At 40.0% G+C, this 21,953-nt stretch overlaps 1 protein-coding gene across 1 annotated transcript in view; it reads left to right on the top strand.

Annotated features, from left to right (window-relative positions):
* LOC103537926 (chemokine-like protein TAFA-4) overlaps window positions 1-16,321 on the top strand; it is a 47,694-nt gene extending 31,373 nt beyond the window's left edge. Inside the window, exons 3-5 of the mRNA XM_030458665.1 lie at window positions 6,541-6,696; window positions 13,326-13,409; window positions 16,194-16,321. Coding sequence (XP_030314525.1) covers window positions 6,541-6,696; window positions 13,326-13,409; window positions 16,194-16,321 — 368 coding nt within the window. The remainder of the gene's footprint in view (window positions 1-6,540; window positions 6,697-13,325; window positions 13,410-16,193) is intronic.
* The last annotated feature ends 5,632 nt before the right edge of the window (window positions 16,322-21,953 follow it).

Genomic DNA, 21,953 nt, shown 5'->3' with positions numbered 1-21,953 from the left:
CCCCTTCCTTCCCCTTCCTTCCCCTTCCTTCCCCTTCCTTCCCCTTCCTTCCCCTTCCTTCCCCTTCCTTCCCCTTCCTTCCCCTTCCTTCCCCTTCCTTCCCCTTCCTTCCCCTTCCTTCCCCTTCCTTCCCCTTCCTTCTTTTTAATTCATTTTTTCAAATACACATCTCCATCTACTGTACCCCTAGGCTTCCTCTCAAACTGATTGCTCATTTTGAGGGTTGTTGTTTTCCTCAGGATGTCACTTCTTGCCCAAAAGTGATGGTTCCCTGGTTAAAAGGCTTATAGTGATTTTGCAGGTGCCATTCTGCTGGCTTCCACAGCTGCTGAAGTGCAGATGTCTTTATGGACATAGTAACCTCATGGACTGTGAAGAACTCTTTAGTTAAGACTTGCACACTGTGAGCATCAACCTCAATTCCTTCATCTGTGAGATCAGATCTTTGCTTGTTTGCTTTGTTACAGATCTAGTAATCCCTGGGTATTTGAAGACTATCAGACTAATGGATAGCAAACCAAGGTCCTTGCTCTTTTTTTTCTGTGTGTGTGCTGCATCTTGCATTTTCTGTTTTCATAGGCAGGTGATGATGGGAAGATGTTTCTTGTCTATTTAATCAGAGAGGAGTTGAACTGGTCTTTTGTAGCAGTTCTGGGCTATCTCTGAATAGTCCTGTACTGCAAGCAAGTGAAAAGATAGAATTACACTAGTAAAACTGGACTTAATTTTATATGCACTGACAACTACAAAGAAGTGTGTATGTATATATATAAATATTGTATATCTGTGAAGAAGGAGAGTATCTTAAGTCAGGACCTCTACAGGGATGTGATATTATGGTGAAAAAACTCCCATGGCAGAGGGACTTGTAGTAGAGGAAAGCTCTGCTGAAGTTTGCAACCTAGAAAATGGTTTGTTAATTTTGCCTTTCTCCCTTTTCCCTCCAAAAAACCATCCCATGAGCTGGAAAGGTTCTCATAAATATATCTGGGAAGAAAATGTGAAAAATAGCAGATGTTATTTCCTTTAACATATGTGTTTTTCTAAGAATATTTGCATCTTGGTGTGTGCTTCTGTGTGTTCATACATTTGTAAGGAGAGAAAAGAAAAAAAAAAGATCATGAAGTGGCACCAAAGTTTTTCGTGTGCTTCCCTCTTCCAAACAGCATCAGTTCTGACTTCTCAGCTCACGTGTTTTCTTACTGTTAGCTGCATTATTAGGTTCCATAGCCATTCATCTCCCTTTTGACAGGCATCCTCTTACCCTTTAAATAAATGATGCAGTTGATTTTGTGCAGACCAAGCTCTTTGGTTTTGAGGCTTACTGAAGAATGTGCTGAGCTGGGGTTATCTTGTCCTGCTGTCTGGTCTCCACAGTATTGGTTGCTTTCTTCATCAAAGAGGACAGCTTATGAAACAGACAGAAAACCTCCCTTTAAATGTTTTTTTTTCCATATGTTTCTTAGCTAAGAAATCAGAAAAAAGGGAGGTTCTTCAGGAGTTCTGATAGAGACATGCTGCCTGCATGGCTACGACACTGCAAGAATACTCCTTGGGAGTGATTACTATTAGGCAGAGATAAAACAGATGTGGACAGAATTGGCTCCCAACCTTCTAAAATCCTTCCTCTTTCTTTGATTTTTTTCCCTTGTAGTTTTGAAGTCTGTCCCTGTGATGTCTGGTATTTTCATAGCAATGATTGTATTTCCCTCTCTTCATTTGAGGAGTTCAAAGAGCTCTGGAAGCATTAATTGCATCTCTGCCCCACTGACTTCTGGGCAGACAGTGAAAATAAAGTCTTGTTAAATATGCTCCTTGAAAAATGTATTAAACTGAGAATAAACAGTTCAGTGGTGATTCTTCAGTCAACTCTGCTCACAACATTTGTGCAGGCTTGTAATGTGCAAGCCTCATAACTTCTTGGTTTGTACTTTCTTGTTCTTCAGAGCTGATGGTTGCCTTCTCTGGAAACTGGAGATCCTGCCCAGCAGCTCTCCACACTGTCATCTTCTGGGCTGGAAAGCCCACAGATAAAAAGGAAATGGCAATGATATCATTAGGAGGCATTCTGGATGTGGGCACCTAAAGGCTGTTGGCAGCCATTGGTAGCTCATGAAAAGCAGCAAAAGTCAAAACAGAGAATCATGACCTGGAGGTTGCTTCTGTTAGCAAGCCCTGTCCTCTTGTGTATGGAGAGAGAGGGAAAGTGTCCTTGGTGAAGCTGAACAGTGTTGGTATTTCTAGGGAAGCTGAGATGTAAAGAAATAGGGGTATGAGAGCAACACATGGGCCAAACTCCTGGCCAGAGGTAACTCAGAGCCCCATAGCTGCCACCATCCATCCTCTGTCCTCCCCAGGGCCTTTTCATCATGCAAAAGGTGTTGTAGGGCAGGAACTTTTCTCTGGTATCATTGCTGATAAAATATATCTCTGCTTGGGGGGGGTTTCTGATTTAAATGGGAAGGTGGAAGTGAATTCCAACTGCAAATATTGACAGCCCTTAGGTTGCAGATTTGAGGAGGTTTACAGGTAGAAGAGCTACGACTTCATGAGCTTTTTTAAGTGAGCCCAAAGGGGCTTTGCTCTCCAGAGCCTGGCTTTCTCCCTATCTCTCATTACAGCTCTCCCAGAAATGGCTCTCCTGATGTATCTGCTGTAGAATTAATTTACTGTGATTTTCATACTTTAAATATTCTCTGGTCCCTGCTCCCCTAATGCCTTGGTTTCCTGAGACTCTACTGATTGTAAAGTATTTTAAGGCTGTTAGTGAGTTTTTTTTCTGTCATTATGCTGTCAGCTGTACCTTAAATGTACTTTAGACCCGAGCTGAAGGTTTATGTAGTGCAAGAAAGAGATTAAAAAATGCAGGAGAGTATTATATTATTTCTTTTTGCTTCCTTTAACACCTGAATGTTGACACAGCAGGTTTCAGTAGATCTAGGTAGAGAATAGACAGAGCTTTTTAACAGAAAGACAGAGAGTTTTTAATATGTAGACATAGTTTTTAAGATATTTTGTGAGTTTTAAGATTTTCTGTCAGTTTTCTTAAATCTGCAAGCCACTCTCCTCGAAAGAGTTTGTCTTGTAGGTTGCTGAAGACTGACAAAAAAAGGGACAGAAAACCAGTGTGTTAAGCCACACCTGGAGTATTGTGTCCAGTTCTGGGCCCCTCAGTTCAAGAAGGACAGGGAAGTGCTTGAAAGAGTCCAGCGCAGAGCTACGAAGATGATTAAGGGAGTGGAACATCTCCCTTATGAGGAAAGGCTGAGGGAGCTGGGTCTCTTTAGTTTGGAGAAAAGGAGACTGAGGGGTGACCTCATCAATGTTTTCAAATATGTAAGGAGCGAGTGTCAGGGAGATGGAGTTAGGCTTTTCTCAGTGATTACCAGTGATAGGACAAGGGGTAATGGGTGTAAATTGGAGCATAGGAGGTTCAAGTTGAATATTCGAAAAAATTTTTTTACTGTAAGGGTGACAGAGCCCTGGAACAGGCTGCCCAGGGAGGTTGTGGAGTCTCCTTCACTGGAGACATTCAAAACCCGCTTGGACACGTTCCTGCGCGATGTACTCTAGGTGGCCCTGCTCTGGCAGGGGGGGTTGGACTAGATGATCTTTCGAGGTCCCTTCCAACCCCTAGGATTCTATGATTCTATGATTCTATGATTCTTCAGCAGCTGTTCACAGGTGTGTCTGTTATTAAGAAGAATGCATGGTGTTCAGGAGTATAAAAAATGTTAAGATCTGGGTGAACAAGCAAGCAGGAGGAAATAGAGATGTGAATATGTAGGAGGGGAAAGACTATTACAAGGGCAATGCAATTAATGCAAATGATGCATGCAGATGTCTTTGGCTTTTTAGTACATTTATACTCCATGAGAGCTGTGGAGAGGAGGGTGCTGTCTGCCTTTGTATGGCAACAGGACTTTTAAACCTGAGCATCCTACCCCTGCCTACAAACCAAAGGGGACACCTTCTCTTACCTGCTCGTGTAGCTGTGAAGCTTGGATCAGTGTACACGAAATCAGCTGCTAAGCCAAGAGAATGCATTCCTCTGGTAACTTCATTTTGCCTTCTACAAACATCTGTGTGCCTGCTGAACCCTGGCACTTCAGGGGAGCACTGTCACTGCTTCAACATTCAAACAGGATAATTGAAAGCGAGCCCCAGGTTTTCAGGGCTGTGTGCTCAGGGCCAACTTCCTTGATTTATTTTGGTATTGACTTCACAGGACTATTCACCTAAAGGAAGCAGGATTTGAGCTTGAAAATAGGCATTTTTTCAGCTTCATATTGATAGCTGTAGTTGGATCCAGTCTATCCTTATGAAGTACCCTCTGAAAAAAGGGTTTTTACTCTAATCTTGGCATCTATGTCTGGTGAATAATGACTTTAATTAAAAGGAAGACCTGGCCACTTGGTCTTTCAGATGAGATGCATGGCAAACTCAAGTATGTGGCCAGAGCAATTCCATAGTTTGCTTTTTCTTCCCTCTCTTACAAACTCTCCCTCTCTAGAGACAGTCTGGACTCTGACCTTGCTCTCCTGAAGTCAGCAGGAATTTTGTTGTTGACTCCAGTGAATCCAGGACCATCCAGTGTAAACACTGTGGAAAACTAATGTAAGTTTTCCCTGCTTACTCCAGAGAGTTTTGACTCAGGCTGTGGATCTAATAGATAAAGAAATAAACTCTCTTAAACTTAACAACCTCATTTTACCAAATCTTTTCTGTCAGACTTCTGGCCATCTGCTTATTATCTCCACTGTCATACAAGGTGTTTTGTAGAACAAACCTTTGGAATGAAGTGGCATGGGCAATTTAATGTCCCTATTTGTGTATTTGTTTTCCATATTGAGTTCCAGAGAAGCTGCTGTGATATAAGCTGGTAGCTGCTTTCATTTTTTTCATGTTTATTACAATATGGATATTTGGTGCTTGCATGAAAATTCACAGTCTGCCAATAAAGTTATTGCAGTAGCTTTGCAAGGTACTTTTATGCTGTCTTCAACATTTTTCCAACTTCTTTAAAATACATTACCATTTTTCTGCTGTAGCATATTTTGCTTAAAAGTACAGTGTAGCCTTTTCCTCAGGGAAAAAAAAACCCAAATCAAACACACACACACAGACCCCCAGCAAAATCTCTCTGTATATATAATTTCTTCTTACATGTTGAGTCCACAAACAGAAGAATAGATTTCCTTTCCAGGGTTACATATAGAGAGTTTTTTGTTTATTGAAGTTATTGTGAATACAAATTTGACAACAAAACTCAGCCCTTTAGCTGGCCTTGAAATATTTGTGAAACCAAAATGCACACAGCAAAGGAACATTGCCAAAACCTTATGAAAAGTTATGTATATATAGATTTGGAACTCTTGGTTCCCTTAGAAGCCTAAATTGCATTGCTAACTTTTGCAGATTTCCCCCTTAATCAACTTGTAAGTTTCTACTCAAAAAGTAGAGTGAAAATCCCCCAACAAAACAGGATTTGGAGGGCTGTGTATTTCTGCAGTGTGCTCCCATTCCCCTTCCTTTCTTTAGCCTGCAGCTGATATTCCATGTACTTACACCAATACCTGTACCACAGGTTCTACTCACACAAGGAGCCTCTACTGCTTTGATGGAGAATATTTTTATTATTCTCATTATTGCCTCTGCCTAGCTTGGTTATTAAAAAACCCACCCTGTTTTGTAATGCTGTTAATTTACAAGGTGCTTGACAAACCCAGATAAGAGCCATCCGAGGCTCTACTCTAAATAAGATGAGACAAATGCAAGATGAGGCACTTGAGGACCATTCAGTAAAGTGAGGACATGGAAATGATTGCAGAACCAGGAGACAGGGGTTGGGAAGTGGGATCCCTGAGGAAGGGTTTTAGGCAGGGCAGAGAGGAAGTTTGGCAGTGGAGGAAAATGGGCAGGAGCAAGGAGCAGTGGGGCTAAGATGTGGAGGCAGGAGCAAGGAAAGGAGAGTGAATTCTGAGGAAAGGCACTAGAGAAGAAAGCAATGGATGGAATATTTATCATGGGTTTCTTCAAAATGGGCTGGAAGGGAATTTACGTTGTCCTTAACCTCCCTGCAGTGATAGGCATAGCAAGCAGTGCTTACATGTGGCTGTGCTGAAAAATTTCCCTACTGTTTAAGATAAGTCTCCCTTGCATTAAATACTACCCTGTCTGTTATGTTCATTTATGAAGGGAAAGAATTAAATATAAAACCTAATGCATGACAGGAAGCAAAAGGAAAGTGTGGTTTGTCTCTATGTGTTCTCTTGTCTAATCTATCTAACTGACTATTCCAATCTACTTTTCTCCCTCTGGCTTTGTAAGGGACAGGGAAGACAGACTGAAAAATTATTTTTATTACCAAGAACTGGACAAACTCTGTCAACAAGACAGATCCCACAAGGCACTTTCCCCTTTCATCTTCTTTGGGATTCAAACAGGCGTTCGGGAGATCCAAGTATCCCGTAGGACTTTATCAACTGGATTTTCCTTTATTTTGCTTTGCTCTCCATCACTTATCTCTGCAATTATTAGGCCAGCACCAAGTCAAGCAAGGGACATGTGAAGTTGTGGCCGTGCATCGCTGCTGCAATAAGAACCGGATTGAGGAACGGTCCCAGACAGTGAAGTGTTCCTGCTTCCCAGGGCAAGTGGCAGGGACAACAAGGGCTCAGCCCTCATGTGTGGAAGGTAAGCAGTGTCCTGCACACTCCTGGCTCCTTATGATTGTTTGAGAAGTTGATTCTCCTTCGTTGTTTGACTTCCCACTGCCTCAAAAAGCATAATCCTTCCTTTTGTTAATTTTGGAGGCATCTCCGTGCATTGATGATAATGAGCCTGTGCATAAATCTGGGTGTAATTAATCCTCTTAATGTATGTACTCGTCCATTTCACATCTGTGCTAATAAACTTCTTAATTTATTTTTTTTCTCACAGCAGAATTCTCCTTTACAACTAATCTGAAAACAGCATAAGCCAAGAAATTCATGCTTATGTATTAACCCTTCCAGGTGTCTTTAGGCTTAGTAGCTTGGCTGAAAAGTCACTGGATAACAAAGGTAGCTCTAAAACTGGGCATACAGATAGTATCTAAATTTGAGAGCTGTTGTCTAGATGGTTGTTTTACCATTTTTGTGCCAAATGGTCTCATATGCTGGAGATCAGTGCTTGAGCAGTGCCTCAGCTCTTTCAAGTTTTGTAACCTCCAAATACATTAAAGCAGAGCTTAGTCTGCTCATACCTCATAATTCAGGAACACAACCTGAACTGTGCAATTTAAGTAGCTTTTGTTAAATCAGAAGTACTGTCTGTATTTTAGGTGACACTGAACAGCAGAAATATTTTTATAGACAGCAGATATTTAACATCTATCATTGTTTTAAACTTGCTTAAGGACTGCAAAGGTGACACTGTCTGTACATGACAGAAAGATCCAAATGCATGATACCACAGAAGCTTAATTCAGTTTGTCAATGCAAACAGTTGCTGAAAAAATCTAGTAGCTGGTTTTGCTTTGAGTATAGTTCAAGTTAAACGTAACAAAATATTATGAATTTAAGATTTTGATATCTAAGGTGGAAGCCTTTGATTTCTCCTCACCCCTTAGGGTAATGCTTTAACATTCTTTGCTTCTTTTTTCAGTCATGTGGGAATACAGTCAGTGTTCCTCAGATGCTGTAGCACAGAAATGATAACTGCTTTCCTCAGCCTCAGGATTAGATGTGTTTATTTCCCTCTCTGTACATATCCCTGAGTAGATTTCTACAGTGTGGAAACCAGGAACAGTTTATGTCTTGAATTTTCATATTTCAGTCTGAGGCAGACATTTCATTTTCTTCCCAGCACCTTTTCACTGAATGCAGGGCTGTTTAATTTGCCCATATTTTGCCCTGAGCTGAAGGGGAAGAACATTTGGCCTTTCATGGTCTTTTAAAGTTTTTCAATTTGGGCTTCAGACCTTATCCAGTTGTAGTTATAATTTATGTTAGGACAGCAATTATTTATGTGCTGTTGATCATGCATGACATGTACAGGCTGGTACCTGTAGTTCCTATTTAAAAACTGTGGAATCAAAGAATCATTTACGTTGGGAGGGACCCATAAGGACCATGAAGCCCAACTCCCTGGTCCTTGCAGGACCTGCCTGAAACTCAACTGGATGAGTAACAGCATCATCCAGATGTTCCTTGATGGCCTTGATGCCACCACCACTTCCCTGGGAAGTTAATCTCACTGACAGACAACTCTCAGATCCCTTATTTCAGGTAAAGAGTGTTTGGATAAAATGAAATAGCAATGCAGCTCACATTCATTAAGTGTCCAGAAAGTACTGCCCACCTAAACCCAACATTTTTAGGCATATACAGAATGTTGCTTTTACTTACTGGATTTCTTGGTGACAGTAGGCTAGTGCTCAGTGGGTTTTATGGCAGCACCAGTATTCCCAGTAGCAAAATTTCAGAAAATTTCACTATATGAGGCCAGTCAGAATGGATTTTTGCATAGCTATATTCAAGCATACACTTACATGTAGAAGTGATATTTTTTCTTGTGATAGATGCTAAGGAGGAGACTAAGTACTTTGGTGTTACAGAAGAAATAATAGATGTGCAGGTGAATTTAAGGAAAAAAATGTTGAAGTGGTGCAGAATGGAAAGTAACAGCTAGCTGAACCTTGATGGTACATAAAGTGGAGGACTTAAGTGCTTTGGTTGTCTTGCATCACTCCTTTCCATGTTGTGCAGTAATAGTTACTGTGTTGTGGGGCCTAACTTACATTTATGGAGTACATTGCATTTCTACAATGTCTTTCATCTCAGAAACTTTAAATATTGGTAGTAGCAGAAGTCAAGGTACTTCATTTAAAAAGCATGATATGGAGGTGAAAATCAATGTTTGTTATAGACCAGGATCTCCCTAGCATTTTTTACAATAAAATCACTTGCCATAGCCTAGCTGAGAGTACAGGACAAGAGCTCTTTGGGTCAGAATATTTTTTAGCCTTTCCCCATGATGGCACACTTAGAGAATTGCATTTTGATTGCAACCAGCAAGAAACTCTGTTGCGGGAGGAGCCATTCTTGCTCCTCGACGAGCTGCTGGTCTCTTCCAGGACTCCAGCCACCACACAGCACTTCCAGGGTAGAAGTGTAGCAGGAAGAGCCTTTCTTGCTCCAGAGACTCGACGAGCTGCTGGCCTCTCCATGCCTCGCACCAGAGTGAGCTGAGGTTCCTCCTGTGGGTGTGTGTCCCACCTTTATTGGCCCTCTGGTCTTGCTCATGCCCAATAGGGGCCTGTCCTAATCAGGCACAGGTGGACTCACACCCACTCACTGATAACTCGAGGCACCTGGTTTCTCTACAAAACTCTGCCATTGGTGTGTTTGAATGTAGATGTGAAAGCTCCTGACAAGTACCAGCAAAGAAAGCAAGCAAGGTTGGGTTTTCTGTACTCACGAACACCTCATTTTCCTGGGGATTATTTGAGCTTCTAAGCACAGGCCTGTCTGTTACTTCGAGAAATGTTGCTGTATATAAATTGATCCATCAGACTTATGAAAAAGCAGAGCATGTGAAAGAACATATTTAAATATGTAAAGAGAACACCCCACAACCTGTATACCATACCTTGAGTTGTAGCTATATTTCTTGACTGCAGTTCTAGAAAAGTTTGCTTAGCAAAGGTCAACCCATTCTTCTGTCAATGACTAAATTACACTTAAAGTAGTCATGGGGTTTTGTTTATACTCATTTTATTTATGGAAGTAAACATCCTTGAGTAAGAACCTCCACCTTGCCTAACAGCTACTGCCAAGAAGATAAAGCATTGATAACTTTTGTCTGTAGAGCAGTTATCTTAGCTAAGTGCTTTAAATGACTGAGTAAATCATCACTACAGGCAATTCTATTAGTCCTAGAATTTATGAGGAGGAAGCACTCAAACTGGAAAAAATGTGAATAGAAATAAAGAATTGTGCAAGAATTTTCCCTAGGGCCAAAAATTGCAATGAAAAAAAAGGGCAATTTTGGCCCATCTGAATTCCAGAGTGAAGGGAAGAGTGCATCTATACACAAGAAAACATGAAGTCGATGCATAACAATGAGATAAAAAGAGAAGTAGCTAAGAAAATTTCCTGCCCATGATTTTTGAATGAGTTTCAGAGTACTTGAGAATTCAAAAGGAAAAAAAAATTAATTTTGGCTCTGTGTAGCCCTAACAAGTTGGTTAGTAGATCTCTGGTCAGTTATTGTAATTCAAAAGGTATTTCAGAAAGGTTGGGGTGGTCTAGAAGACCACCAGTACCCTGTCAATTTTGACAGGGTAAGCAGCATAGTTTAGATACTTAGGGGCAACTGGGGCTGCTCACTGTCCCATTTGAATAACTAAGAAGAACTTGTATGTTATCCAAGTAGCAAGGAACTTCTGGAGTACAGAATTTATGTTGCTTTCTGAAAAGAGAATTGCCAGCACAACTGAAATCCTTTCCTGAGGAGTTTTCAAGACCAATACAGGTAGTTTCTGAAAATGGAAGCCCATGTTTTACAAGTTGCTTTGGAAGGTAGTGTCTAATTTATTCAATTCAAGATTTGGTTACTAAATACCTTTGAAGATGTCAGACTTTAAAAAAAACCCAACTATTTAATCTTGAACCCTGTGCCTCTTGAACCCTCATACCTCCAAACCAGAGCTCTCTGGAGAGCCAGGAGGAGAAAGGGGCAGTCAAGGGGCTTTAACCTACCAGGATTTCCCAGTACTTGGCTCTGCAACATGGCCAGCAGTGACCCAAAACCAAATCTAGAATCTCTCCTGACAAAAAACATGTATGGGTTTTAGCTGGTGGAGCAAAGGAGTAATTAATGACAAGCCCAGGGTAGTCAGGTGGCACAGTCCTACTCGTGGGAAGCTGAACCATTTAAAAATAATCACATTAATAAAGGTGACTGCATTGTGGTGCAGTGCTGAAGAAGTTCAAGCTGAGCTTATCAGGCAGAAGGTTGAAACCTTACTGGATTTCAACATGTTCAATACCTTCAGAGGGAGAAAACACTGATTGCTAGTGGGTGCTTAATATGGGAGCAGAAAGCAGAGCAGAAGAGGTGTGAAGAGGAAGAAAACTGAAGTTCTGTGTGTGTCATGCTGAGATTGTTTCATGTCAGAGAAAATGACAATGGGAGAAGTTTCTTTCTTTGCCTGTTCCAGATTGGTTTGGGAAACACTGTGTGGCCAAACACAGCTGAGGGCACAACACAGTGAATTGTGTGAGGCAAGATGAGATGATGGCTTGACATGTTTTGGCTGTATTCTCTATGAAGCTGCTGTTTCCATGGAGTCAGGTTATCTAGGGAGTGATGTCAGGAGATGATTTATTTTTGGCAGGGTTTCTGGCTGCTTTCCAGCAAGTCAGCTGGTTCATGTCAAGCTAAAGCAATCTCCCTTGGTGAGGGTGGTTGTGTATGAGATGCTCTCATTTCATAGAAAAGTCACCTGTTGAAACCTTTCCAAGAAGAAGAGCAGGAAGCCTTTATGTATCCTCCATAGAGTTACAGGGATAAGGATGGTTAAAGAATTCTGGCTATGAAGGTGGCTCTGATGGAGATTTTTGATGGGCTGCTCTTAGGGCTGTGCTTGACACAACCAGCTGCAGCCATTTGGGATTTACAGATCAGCAGAGAGGACTTTCCAATTATTGGACATAAAATGGGTATAAGAATTAGTGGATTGCTACATCAAAAGTTTGCTGGAAACTAATGGAGTGAGATCAGTATGAAGTATTTCAAAGTGCTGCCATTGCTCCAAGGAGAGGGATTTGCACAGAGTAGAAATCAGCCAACTAATTTCTGACTTGTTCACGTGGACCTGAAATAAAGGTGGCATAGGAATCAAAACAAATTTAGAAAATAGCTGAGAGAAAAAAAAAATAGATGACTGGGCCAAATGTCTGGAGTGAAAATAATATTTCACCTTCTAGGAAGCACAATGAAATTTCATCTGATTTTCCTTGTTTTTTCTTTTTTTCAACAATCAACGTCAATGCAAATGATCTAAGATCCAAAGGACTGGTGAAAGAAATCATGCATTTATTTTAAAAATTTAGGAGATTGAAAGAATAGTTTATAAAAGCCTAACCAGTGTTCCAGAAGTATATTTTTCATAGTGCTTTTTAGGTAGGCTTAGAGTGGAAGTGGAGAACAAAAGTAATTGAATGAACATTTCAACAATATCCTGATGTCAGCTTGCCTTCTTGTCACCCTGATTTGAAGGCTGTAGAGGTATGGATTTGCCTTGAAATTAAAAGAAAAAAAGTGCTTTACAAGAAGTAGACTAAATTATTATTGTTAATCTCTTTTGGATGTGGTATTTTTTTAAAGCATACAAGTCAACATTTTGTGCACATAGTAGCATAATGCAGACTCATTATCATCACTAAATCAACATTTTAGGCCAGATTTTATTCTGGAATCCGATTTAGATTATGGAAGGTGGTGAACTGATATGTTTCATAATAATTTTCTGCTATTTGGTGAATCCCATGAACAATCAAAGCTGTGAAATACATGCAGATGTTTGCAGCTGCTTGTGGGAAAGTAAATCTGTTGCTAACAGTGGGATTGGGAAATCAGGAATACATTTGTAAAAGTAACAAGCATGGTCTTATTAATAGAAATTGGCTTCAGGGTAGAGAACTAATAAATTTGCACACTTAAAGTGTACTACTGTAGTCTTGAAAAACATACTTCAAAAGTAGCAGTGGAACTGGAAGCATTTTTAGTTAATAATCTAATACCTTCCAGTGCTTTCCACATTCTTAGCTGCTCTATTTGCTGACAGCCCTCACATGCTTACATCTCTGTGCAATTCTATTTTCTCACCCAGTGAAGGGAGAAACTGGCATTTCTTCATCCTCTCTTCCATATGCAAAGCCAAGTTAAACAAAAAACCTTAGTTTTATTGTGCCCTGTAGCAGGTACTTGACTCAAGCCTGTTAATGAAGGAGAAACATCACCTTGGTAGATTCCTGGATGCCATGGATGGAAAGGCACTTCCAGAGGTCAGTTCCAATGTTGGAGTCAATCTCTGGAGGTGCTTGCCTGCCTTTACCATTTGCTTGTGGTCTTTACCCTTCTGTGTGTTGGTGAAGATTTTTAGCCACATTTTTAGCTCAAACACAGTTGAAACGATAAGCTCTTAATTCAATAACTGTTGGTTTCTACTTTCTGTAATCAAAGAATTGAACAGCATAAGGACAACCTCCCTACTAAATCAAACAGTATTAAAAAAGAGATTGCATTCTGTTTCTCTTTCCTATTTCTTTTTCTAGCTTCCATTGTCCTGCAGAAGTGGTGGTGTCATATGAACCCCTGTTTGGATGGAGAGGACTGTAAAGTACTACCAGACTATTCAGGTTGGTCTTGCAGCAGTGGAAATAAAGTCAAAACCACAAAGGCAAGTACAGAGATCCCCTACCTGTAAAGGTGGCAATCTGCTGATAGCATTTGCTTTTTGCATTACATCTGCAGGTGTGAGAACCAGTCTTGGACTCCTCAGGGCTTTGGAAAGTTGGGGTTAATGCAATTCTTCTCAGAGAGGGAAATGTTGGGTCAGAGCAACCCCTGCTTCAGTCTTCAGTGAGCAAAGCAACTCTGTGTGACCAGGCCTAGCTGGATAATCATGTTCTGGGTTCAGTTCTTCACTTGTGCATACTTGGCACTTGTGCTTAGGTGGGAATCATCCTACTGTGCTGCTGATAGGAGAACTGCTCATTTTCCTCCCGTAGTTTTGCTTTCCTGTTGCTGCCCTGTGGGGTTTTAGATTTGAGCATCTTAAGGCAGGAATGTATTTTCTTGTGTCTGAGGTCAGCAGCAGAGTAAGGGAGATCCTGAGTTTTACTGGGATCTTGGAGTACTGCAATAGATGTAGGTATGAATAATGAAGTCAGCACTTAAGCTTTAGATTGAAATGGCTCAAGAGAACTGCAGCTTTTAACTAGGGACTGACCAAGTTAGAGAAAGGAGCAGGAAGACCTCCTTACAGGGCAGGAAGTCCCTTTTTAATTTATTCTATGCTAGAAATTCTGTCTTTGCTTGCTGTGTGGCTACTTGAGGGAAATCATTACTTCCATGCTTTAAATACTTTGGGTTTTATCCATAAAAGCTTTTTCCATGCACTTACCTCTGTTCTTACTAAGTGGACCCTGAAGAGTTGTTTATGGAAGTTGGGGTTTAACAAATCTACATCCTTGGTAGTAGTGACATTCTAAAAACTGAGATCTTGTCATCCTTAACTGAGTTGTGATCCTCTGTTTAGCTCTTAGGATTGTACCTTTGGAGAGTCAATTCCCAATAATGAAATTTATCTTCTTTATTGATGCAAATAGGAAAGGACATGACTTGTGCAGGGTTTGTGGCTGGGATTCATCGTGCCCAGCTGCAGGGATGTTTCCATCCATGGAAATGTTTGGTTGTTTAGGATTCTCTGAAGTTACACAGGGAGAAATGGGTGATGCCACAGCAGGACTGTGCCCATCCACAAGAGTTCTCCCTTGGGTATTTCTTTCTCCCTCCTGTAACTAAAGGAAACCCTGGATGTTGAGCTTACCCATAGACGTCTACTTGCTAGACAGCTAAAGCTGTGCTGCAGAATGTGTCCTGGCATCAGAAGTTCCTCTGTAGGTATTGTGCCTGGCTTGTGGGTGGTTTTCTTTGTCGACCAACATCTGGCTGTGCAAATAAAATGAGCAGCAGTAATCTGGGATTCTGAACAGAAGCTTGGAGCACAGACAATGTTAAACTGCAAGAAAAATAGAATGGAAAGGAAATTTCCCAAAGAAAATTTCCAAAGATTTGTCCAAACTCAACTAAAAAAAAAAAAAAAATTAAATGTATTAAGAGTATTCTTGAAAGTTTAGACAAAGAAGTCTATGGAGTGTCTTAGCTGACTGTGACCAGTAGTCCAAACCATTCCAGCAGCCTTCGTGTCTCAGTTCTGAGATACTTAAATCAGAAAAACTCAACATAACCCCTGTGGACAGCTACAGAAAATGTACACATACATGAAATTCTTCCCATTTAATTAGTGGCTTATGTCTAAAACACGAGAGTTGAGATTAATTCTATATTCCATTTTTTTCTATGTTATGTAGCAAAGATGATCTCATTACCATTTAAATTTCTAATCAATTTTTAAAGCTTTCTAAGACCCTGGGATCAGTACTAGTTGGGACAATGACTTCCACAGATTAGTTATACACAGAAAGAGGAAATGCCATTTAATCAATTTTAAGTCCTTTATCTTTTCATTTTGTGCAAATATTAAAGTAAGTCGAAGTGTGTGAAGCACGGGAGGCTCCTGATGCTACTCAGTATTTAAATGAATGGCTGAGTGGGACAGCAAAAATGGGAAAAGCAGGAGAAATTGTATCTTACATCAGTTACCTTAGGGAGGGAAATAAAACTTCTCTGTGCTGAGTGTCTCTTTAGTTTTGTAACCCTTCCAGACACTACAGAGCAGAGCTGACAAAGCTTTCCTCCTCCCAGGCTGCCTTTTCTCATCTGTTTTCAGGATGGGAAATCTGAATTGACCCTTCCTCACTGTACAACCAAACCCCTGGGTCTGTGAACTGTGTGTGTGCATTCAGGTTTGCACACACATCCCTTGAGCATCTGCCTGGGTGGGCAGGGAGCTGTAAGAGACACGGGGGTCCTGGAGGAGAGGAATTATCAGAGAGTGGCTTCTGCTGCAAGAACAATTCCTCCACTCTGCAGACTACCTTCAGTCTGATTCCCTGTTTCCTCCCAGATGGACAAGGTGGAATGGGCAGCAGTTTGCAGGAATGTTCTTTTGGGATGCAGGTTGTGCACTTGTGCTGTAGGCATTGGTGTTGGAAATGATGCTGAGCAAAATAAAGCAGAAGGAAGATTTCTATGAAACGTTGGGGGCAAATTTATTAATAAATTTATTAATAAATGGCCATTTGAAAATCTACAAATCTCCCTCCTGCTAATGAATAACAGTCTAATTAACACTTGTTACCTAGCATATAGGTTCTCCTTTTGTGCACATGAGTACAGCTGGGAAAAGTTCCTCTGTGATGTAAATATGTGAACAGTTCCTTTGCAGCAGCCAAGAATGTGTTCTCATCCTTGTTTGATTGCTTCTGTGTAGCTAATTTTTTCTTCTTCTTTTACAGGTAACACGGTAGCACAGAGTAAAGCTCTGGGTCAGTACCAGAACAATGGCATGTGCAGCTTTGCTGGGCTGTTACACAGAGACCCTTGGACCTTTTTTTGGGATGATGCTATTGACTTAACTCTTTGAACTTGCAAAATCAGTCAGCAAAAAAGAGAATTTCCACTGTGGCTGCAGTTCCTGGACCTGGATTTGCTACCCAGAATTATACATTTTAATTTCATGAGAAAAAGCAAGGAGATTTGGCTCTACCTGAAATGCACCTTGAATTCCCAAGGATCTGACACCTGGCAGGAGGTTCCTAGAAGCACAGCCCTGAACTTCTGTGGTGCATCAAGGATAAGACTTTCTTAGTGACACTAAGAGATGTAAAATTGGTTTCAATGAGTTTAGATCATGAATGTAACCAAGGGGATCATACAAAATGAGAGAACCAACACGGATGATCTTCATGGTCTTTTCCAACCAAAAGGATTCTATGATTCTGTGGATTTGTCTGAGGTGCCTCTGACATATAATACACCCTAAAAATACAAAGCTGATCCCATTGCTAAGTGAGAAGACAGAATGCTGTTAGTAAATTGTCTTAGTGTATTTTTGTTGTGATTTAGTAACTATCAAGGTTGTATGAAGGTGAAAAGATGGAACTGATAAATCAGTAGCAATTATTGTAGAGCATTCTTTGGTTGTATCTGTGCAATTAGATTTCTTTCCTTAAATAGTTCTATGTGGTTTAAGTTTTACATTCATAAGTGATGACAGGAAAGCACGAGGAAGAGACAAAATTTAAAAGTAGACATAGATTTTCTTGTCCTAAAATAATCTTGTCCTTTCTTTAGGGGAACAGCAAAGTATACATATTCCTTGCCTCTTTGAATCTAGATATGGAAAAGAATTTAGCCATTAGCTAGAAATATTCATCCAGATGCCTGAAAAAAAGGAAAGCATTCTTGTGCTGCATATGAAAAGCTTACTGGAAAGAGGGTAATTTGTTTGGATTTTCATAGCTTTGGTTATATCCTAATAGGTAACATACTTAAAATTCAGAAGCAAAATTCTAGATAAAAGTGAATCTTCACTTTCAATTAGTTCTTGTTTAGAATGATTATTATAATTAAATGTCCAGTTCCTTGACAGACTGAATTTCCAAGTGGTTACATTTTGTGACACGTAATTGTTCCATATTATTGTAGATGCATTTCATACTCTTTTTCTTATTTGCCTGTTTCTTGTCATCAGGCCTGATAAAATAGAACAGCAGTTAGTAGAGGTAAAGCTGTAGCCAGTCTGTTCCCCAGTACATCGTTTTGTGACTTAAAAGGCATTGGGACAGACTAAAATGCAGTGATGCAGATGGCTATCATGCAGATGAACTTCTGCTGTCCCAGTTACTGAATTGGTTGGAAGGCTTTATGTAAATATTAGGGTAACAACATACATTGAATTTTTATAGAGACAGAAAAGCAAAAGAAGAACAATAATAATAATAAAAAAGAAAGTGTTGTACTAATTTAGATCATTGTGTGGAAGTTTTCAAGTTTATGGGGAAGACCATCAGCAGTGTGAAGCTGTTCAGAGTAATAATTGTGAGGTTTTGATTTGCTGGAGGGAGGGGGAGTATTCAGCCAGGTACTTCTGCTGAAGTCTGGCCCTGTGGTTTTTGGTTTTAATTTCTCTGATTTAGTTCACTTTCAATGATGTATTTGATTACAGCTGGGATGATAGTGGTCATTGTACTTGGTGGCAACTTAACAAGAGATTTTCAGTTCTGTGCTTGGACAGCTGAAAAGTTAATAGACTCTGCTTGCCCTAATGAGCTCTATATTCCTATTTTTCCATGGTTTCAATTTCCTGATTAAATTTTCAAATTACCTTTATTATTTCTACTGGTTCTGTGCATATGTCTCAACAATATTGGAAGTGAAAACAATTTTCATTTACTATTTGTGCAGTGTTGACCCATAAATGGTGTTTGTTTGTTTGGGTAAGTGCTCTACAAAGGCAGAGTAAAAATAATTCTGAAATGTTGTAAGTGGTCCAACAAGAGTTTTAGGGAAATTATTATTTTTCTCTTTTTTGAGGATAAATACAAATAAAGTTACTTGCCAGTGGCCATACAGTGGATTTGTGGTGGAATTGAGAACAGAAACATAACTTCTTATGACTAATTAAATCTTTCTCATTAAAGACAGGTGACATACATGCCCAAAAGGGGTTCAGTATGTTAAATGCTGTGCAATAGCCACCTGGAAGGTGTTTTTGCTGCTCCCGAGGAAGGGGAAAACTCCAATATAAGTTTGATGGTGTAGGATTATGAAATACAGCCCAAATGAATGACTTGCTTCCTAGATTCTCAGTCCATGACAAAGATTATATATTCCTAAAGCAGCTTTGTTCCAGAGGATCTTGGCTTGATTTACAGCTTTTTCTGGCTCATTGCACAAATGCTTTAATATCTGCCTGTCTCTTTTTCAGAGAATTGCTGCTTCTTCTAATGCTGCTGTCTGGCATCTGACACCAGCATTGCCCTTCTGCTGAGCAACAGCAAAATTACAGTTTTTGCCAGCAGCTCTGTTAGTAGAAGAGCTCAGGGTCCCAAATTCTTTGTCTGTTCTCTATGTAAATGGCTCAGTTTCTGTCTACTTGTTCTAGAAGCACAGTTTTTGTCTGCAGCTTACTTGCAGGTTCTTAGAAACCTCAGTTTGCATCCCACTTTTATGGGGCTGAAACTTTTGGGGGTCATCATGTCCAGGTTTTGGTTTGGTCTCCTGCAGTCTGGTTCAGAAAGTCAGACTCTTGGTCCTAAAGTGGCAATGTACCATTACAGTTTCTAACAAAGATTGTTGCCAACACTTCCATCTCTAATTTTATTCTAATATCCAAGCTGATTCATGTCCTGATTATATCTGTATTTTACTTCTTAACTGTGCTTTTTCTCCTCTCATTAGGATGAACCTGATGCATTTTCCTTCACCCAGGTGACATTTCAGGAGGCATAAAATAACCATGGCCTCTTAACGTCCTTCTTTTCCCTGCCTGTCTTTGTGGTCCTCTTTGCATCTCTAGCAATTTAGGTGACTCTTTTTTGACCAGGGACTGCCAGAACTCTGCACTTTATTTGACGTCTGCCTTTGCCAGTTTTCTGGAGTGTCATTAGCACTTTCCCTGCTGCAAATACTACACTTCCTACAGCCTATCTTGGGTTTGCCTTTTTCATATCTTCCTCACACCAGTCAGCAAGTGTTTGGTTAATATTCCAGGCTTGTTTTTTTCAGCTCATGCTTCCTTGCTGCCAGCTTCTGTTCTTACTGATTCTACCTCCAAGAAGTTTATGCCTCTGGATGTCACCTCCTGTTGCTTTCCTGGTCATGAGGTTCTGCCTGCTCCCTGGGCTGAGGGTTTCTTTGCTCTCCATGATTGAACATCCTCAAGACTGACTGCTGAGGAGCTCCATCCTATCTTCTTTTGAACAAGAAATACCCTAGTTCACTCTTCAACCAGTTTCTTACCACCTTCCTTATCTTCTCCAATTATACAAGGAAATATACATGGTATCAAAATAAATCTTTTGATATCTAAACTAGATTAATAGGATTTTCTTTATCTAGAAAACAAGTTAACTTAATGGAAATCCTTTCAAGGTTTCTCTTACATCCTACAACTCTATTCAATCCATGATAGATTTTCTTTCCATTTACTTCTACAACTGTTATCTTCAAGGATTTGTGTTAGGATTTGTACTTAATGAGAGTGAATAAAAATTTTACAACTGCTGTAAATTTCCTCAAGAGTTATTTCATAGCAAATCTACAACAATAGAAAACGTCTTTGGAAGCCAGTAATTTGCTTGCAGACTGAACAGACCCTGAGGTAAGAGAACAGTTAACACTTCTGTCCTAAGAATAGACACTTCTGTACCTATTGAAATATAGATGATCCTGTAACAAACTTTTTACTACTTGGCATAAATAAAAGCCTCTAAACTGTGGTAATGTCATTTAAAGGTCTGCTTTTCAGTATGGTGTTGCCAGGCATTGCTCTGTGGTAATAGATCCCAGCAGAGGAAGGATGGATCTGCTCATCTCAGAATTTGGAATATGCTTTTTGAGTTCCTGAGGATCTTTTTTTGAAGGATGCAGCTGCTGGGGTTCTTACTGCATGGAAATGAGACAACTGCACCTGAAGATGTGGAGTATGTACTATTTTTCACTTTAGTTACCTTAGGATTTAGTCGGACAACTAGATATTCTTTGTATTTGCAGGATTATCTAGACAAATATAAAAGATGACTTTGCCTTGATGAATAAGCAGCACATCTCCCATTGATTTTGTGTCTTTTGCCCACTGAAAAGTTACTTTTTAAAAAACAAAATCCCTGGGTTCTCAACTGGTACTTTAAAGTCTAGAACCTTCTATGGGTATGATTCAGTTACCAGATTTTTTTCATTTGGATGAAAATCCACAGAAGATAATTGGTTATAATCACAGCCTGTACCAACCTTGAAGAGATCTTCTGTATTTTCTGAAGCACTCTAACTTTAGCATTGTGATGAGGACAGTGTCACCCACCAGGAGAAATGAATATTGCTGTTAGACCACTTCAGGGATCATTCTACCCTACTCAGTGTCTGTGACATTCCCACTAATGTTAATAGGAACAGTCAGAACAAGAGGATTTTTGGTAGCATGGATAAGAAGTTTGTTCACTATCCATTATTTATACAAGGTGATAGGCTATGAAATTTTGTCAGAAAAAAAATTGCTCCAGGCTATGCTGAACCTGGAGGCTCAAGGCTATGAAGTGCCACTGGTGCATTTTACCACCCCAAGATGGGGCCTTGAAATGAATCTGGGTTTCTGGCCCACACCACCCAAGGGAAAAGGAAAACTGTAGTCTGTATTTGTACCCATTTCTGGGGCTGAAGTTGAGAAACTTATCTCCACGAGCCATAGTAGTATTGAGGTCCACCCAAGCTCATACAATGAATGATTTTCAAGTTTCTAGAAACATAATCATTTTTTCTTCACCATTTTCCAACAAATATGCCCATTGCTCAAAATTCACTGGAATAAATGATTTGTAAGCAAAACTGTCAGCTCTTTGCTTACCCTTCAAATGAAGTGGCCCACAAATTCATCTACTCCATGGGTAAAATCAATGTAAAATGCATTACTCTAAATCCCAACAGAATAAAATAGATGCTTTTTAAACCAGTGGGAGCTATTAGCAGATCCATGAGGAATGTCCTAGGAAGAGCACAGAAAAGGTACTGCTACTTTCAGAAACTTTGACACAGTCTTTGGGAAATAATGGGCAAACAGCAAAGGGGATGCAAGATCTTGCAGCAAGGGCTAAAATGAACAATTTTTTGTCACTTACAGTAGAGCAGACAAGGTAATACATCCCACAGGACACTAATGAGCCACCTGATAACACCAAGTGCACACCTGACCTCTTGACACATGAAGCAAAGATGACAGATGTACTGTCAAAATACAAATCTATCAACTTCATCATGGAAATCTGCCCACAGATGCCTTATAATAGAGATCTGAAGGGAAACAAACATTTTAACTTACAGAGTAACCTTGTAAACAGGAACTTTTTACAAAAGGCTCCAGTTAATAATTTATAAATTGTAGCAGGGGCCTGAGAGAAGGATCCTGAGCATTGATTTTTGGCATTGAATGACAACAAAGTAAATCCCCCAGTTTCCCCAGTAATGATGCTTTCACTGCTCTGGTGTTGGGGTGGATTTAT

Source organism: Calypte anna, chromosome 12, assembly GCF_003957555.1.
Source record: "Calypte anna isolate BGI_N300 chromosome 12, bCalAnn1_v1.p, whole genome shotgun sequence".
NCBI lineage: Eukaryota > Metazoa > Chordata > Aves > Apodiformes > Trochilidae > Calypte > Calypte anna.
The sequence above is the reverse complement of the archived record's forward strand: the minus strand, read 5'-3'. Positions and strand labels throughout refer to the sequence as shown.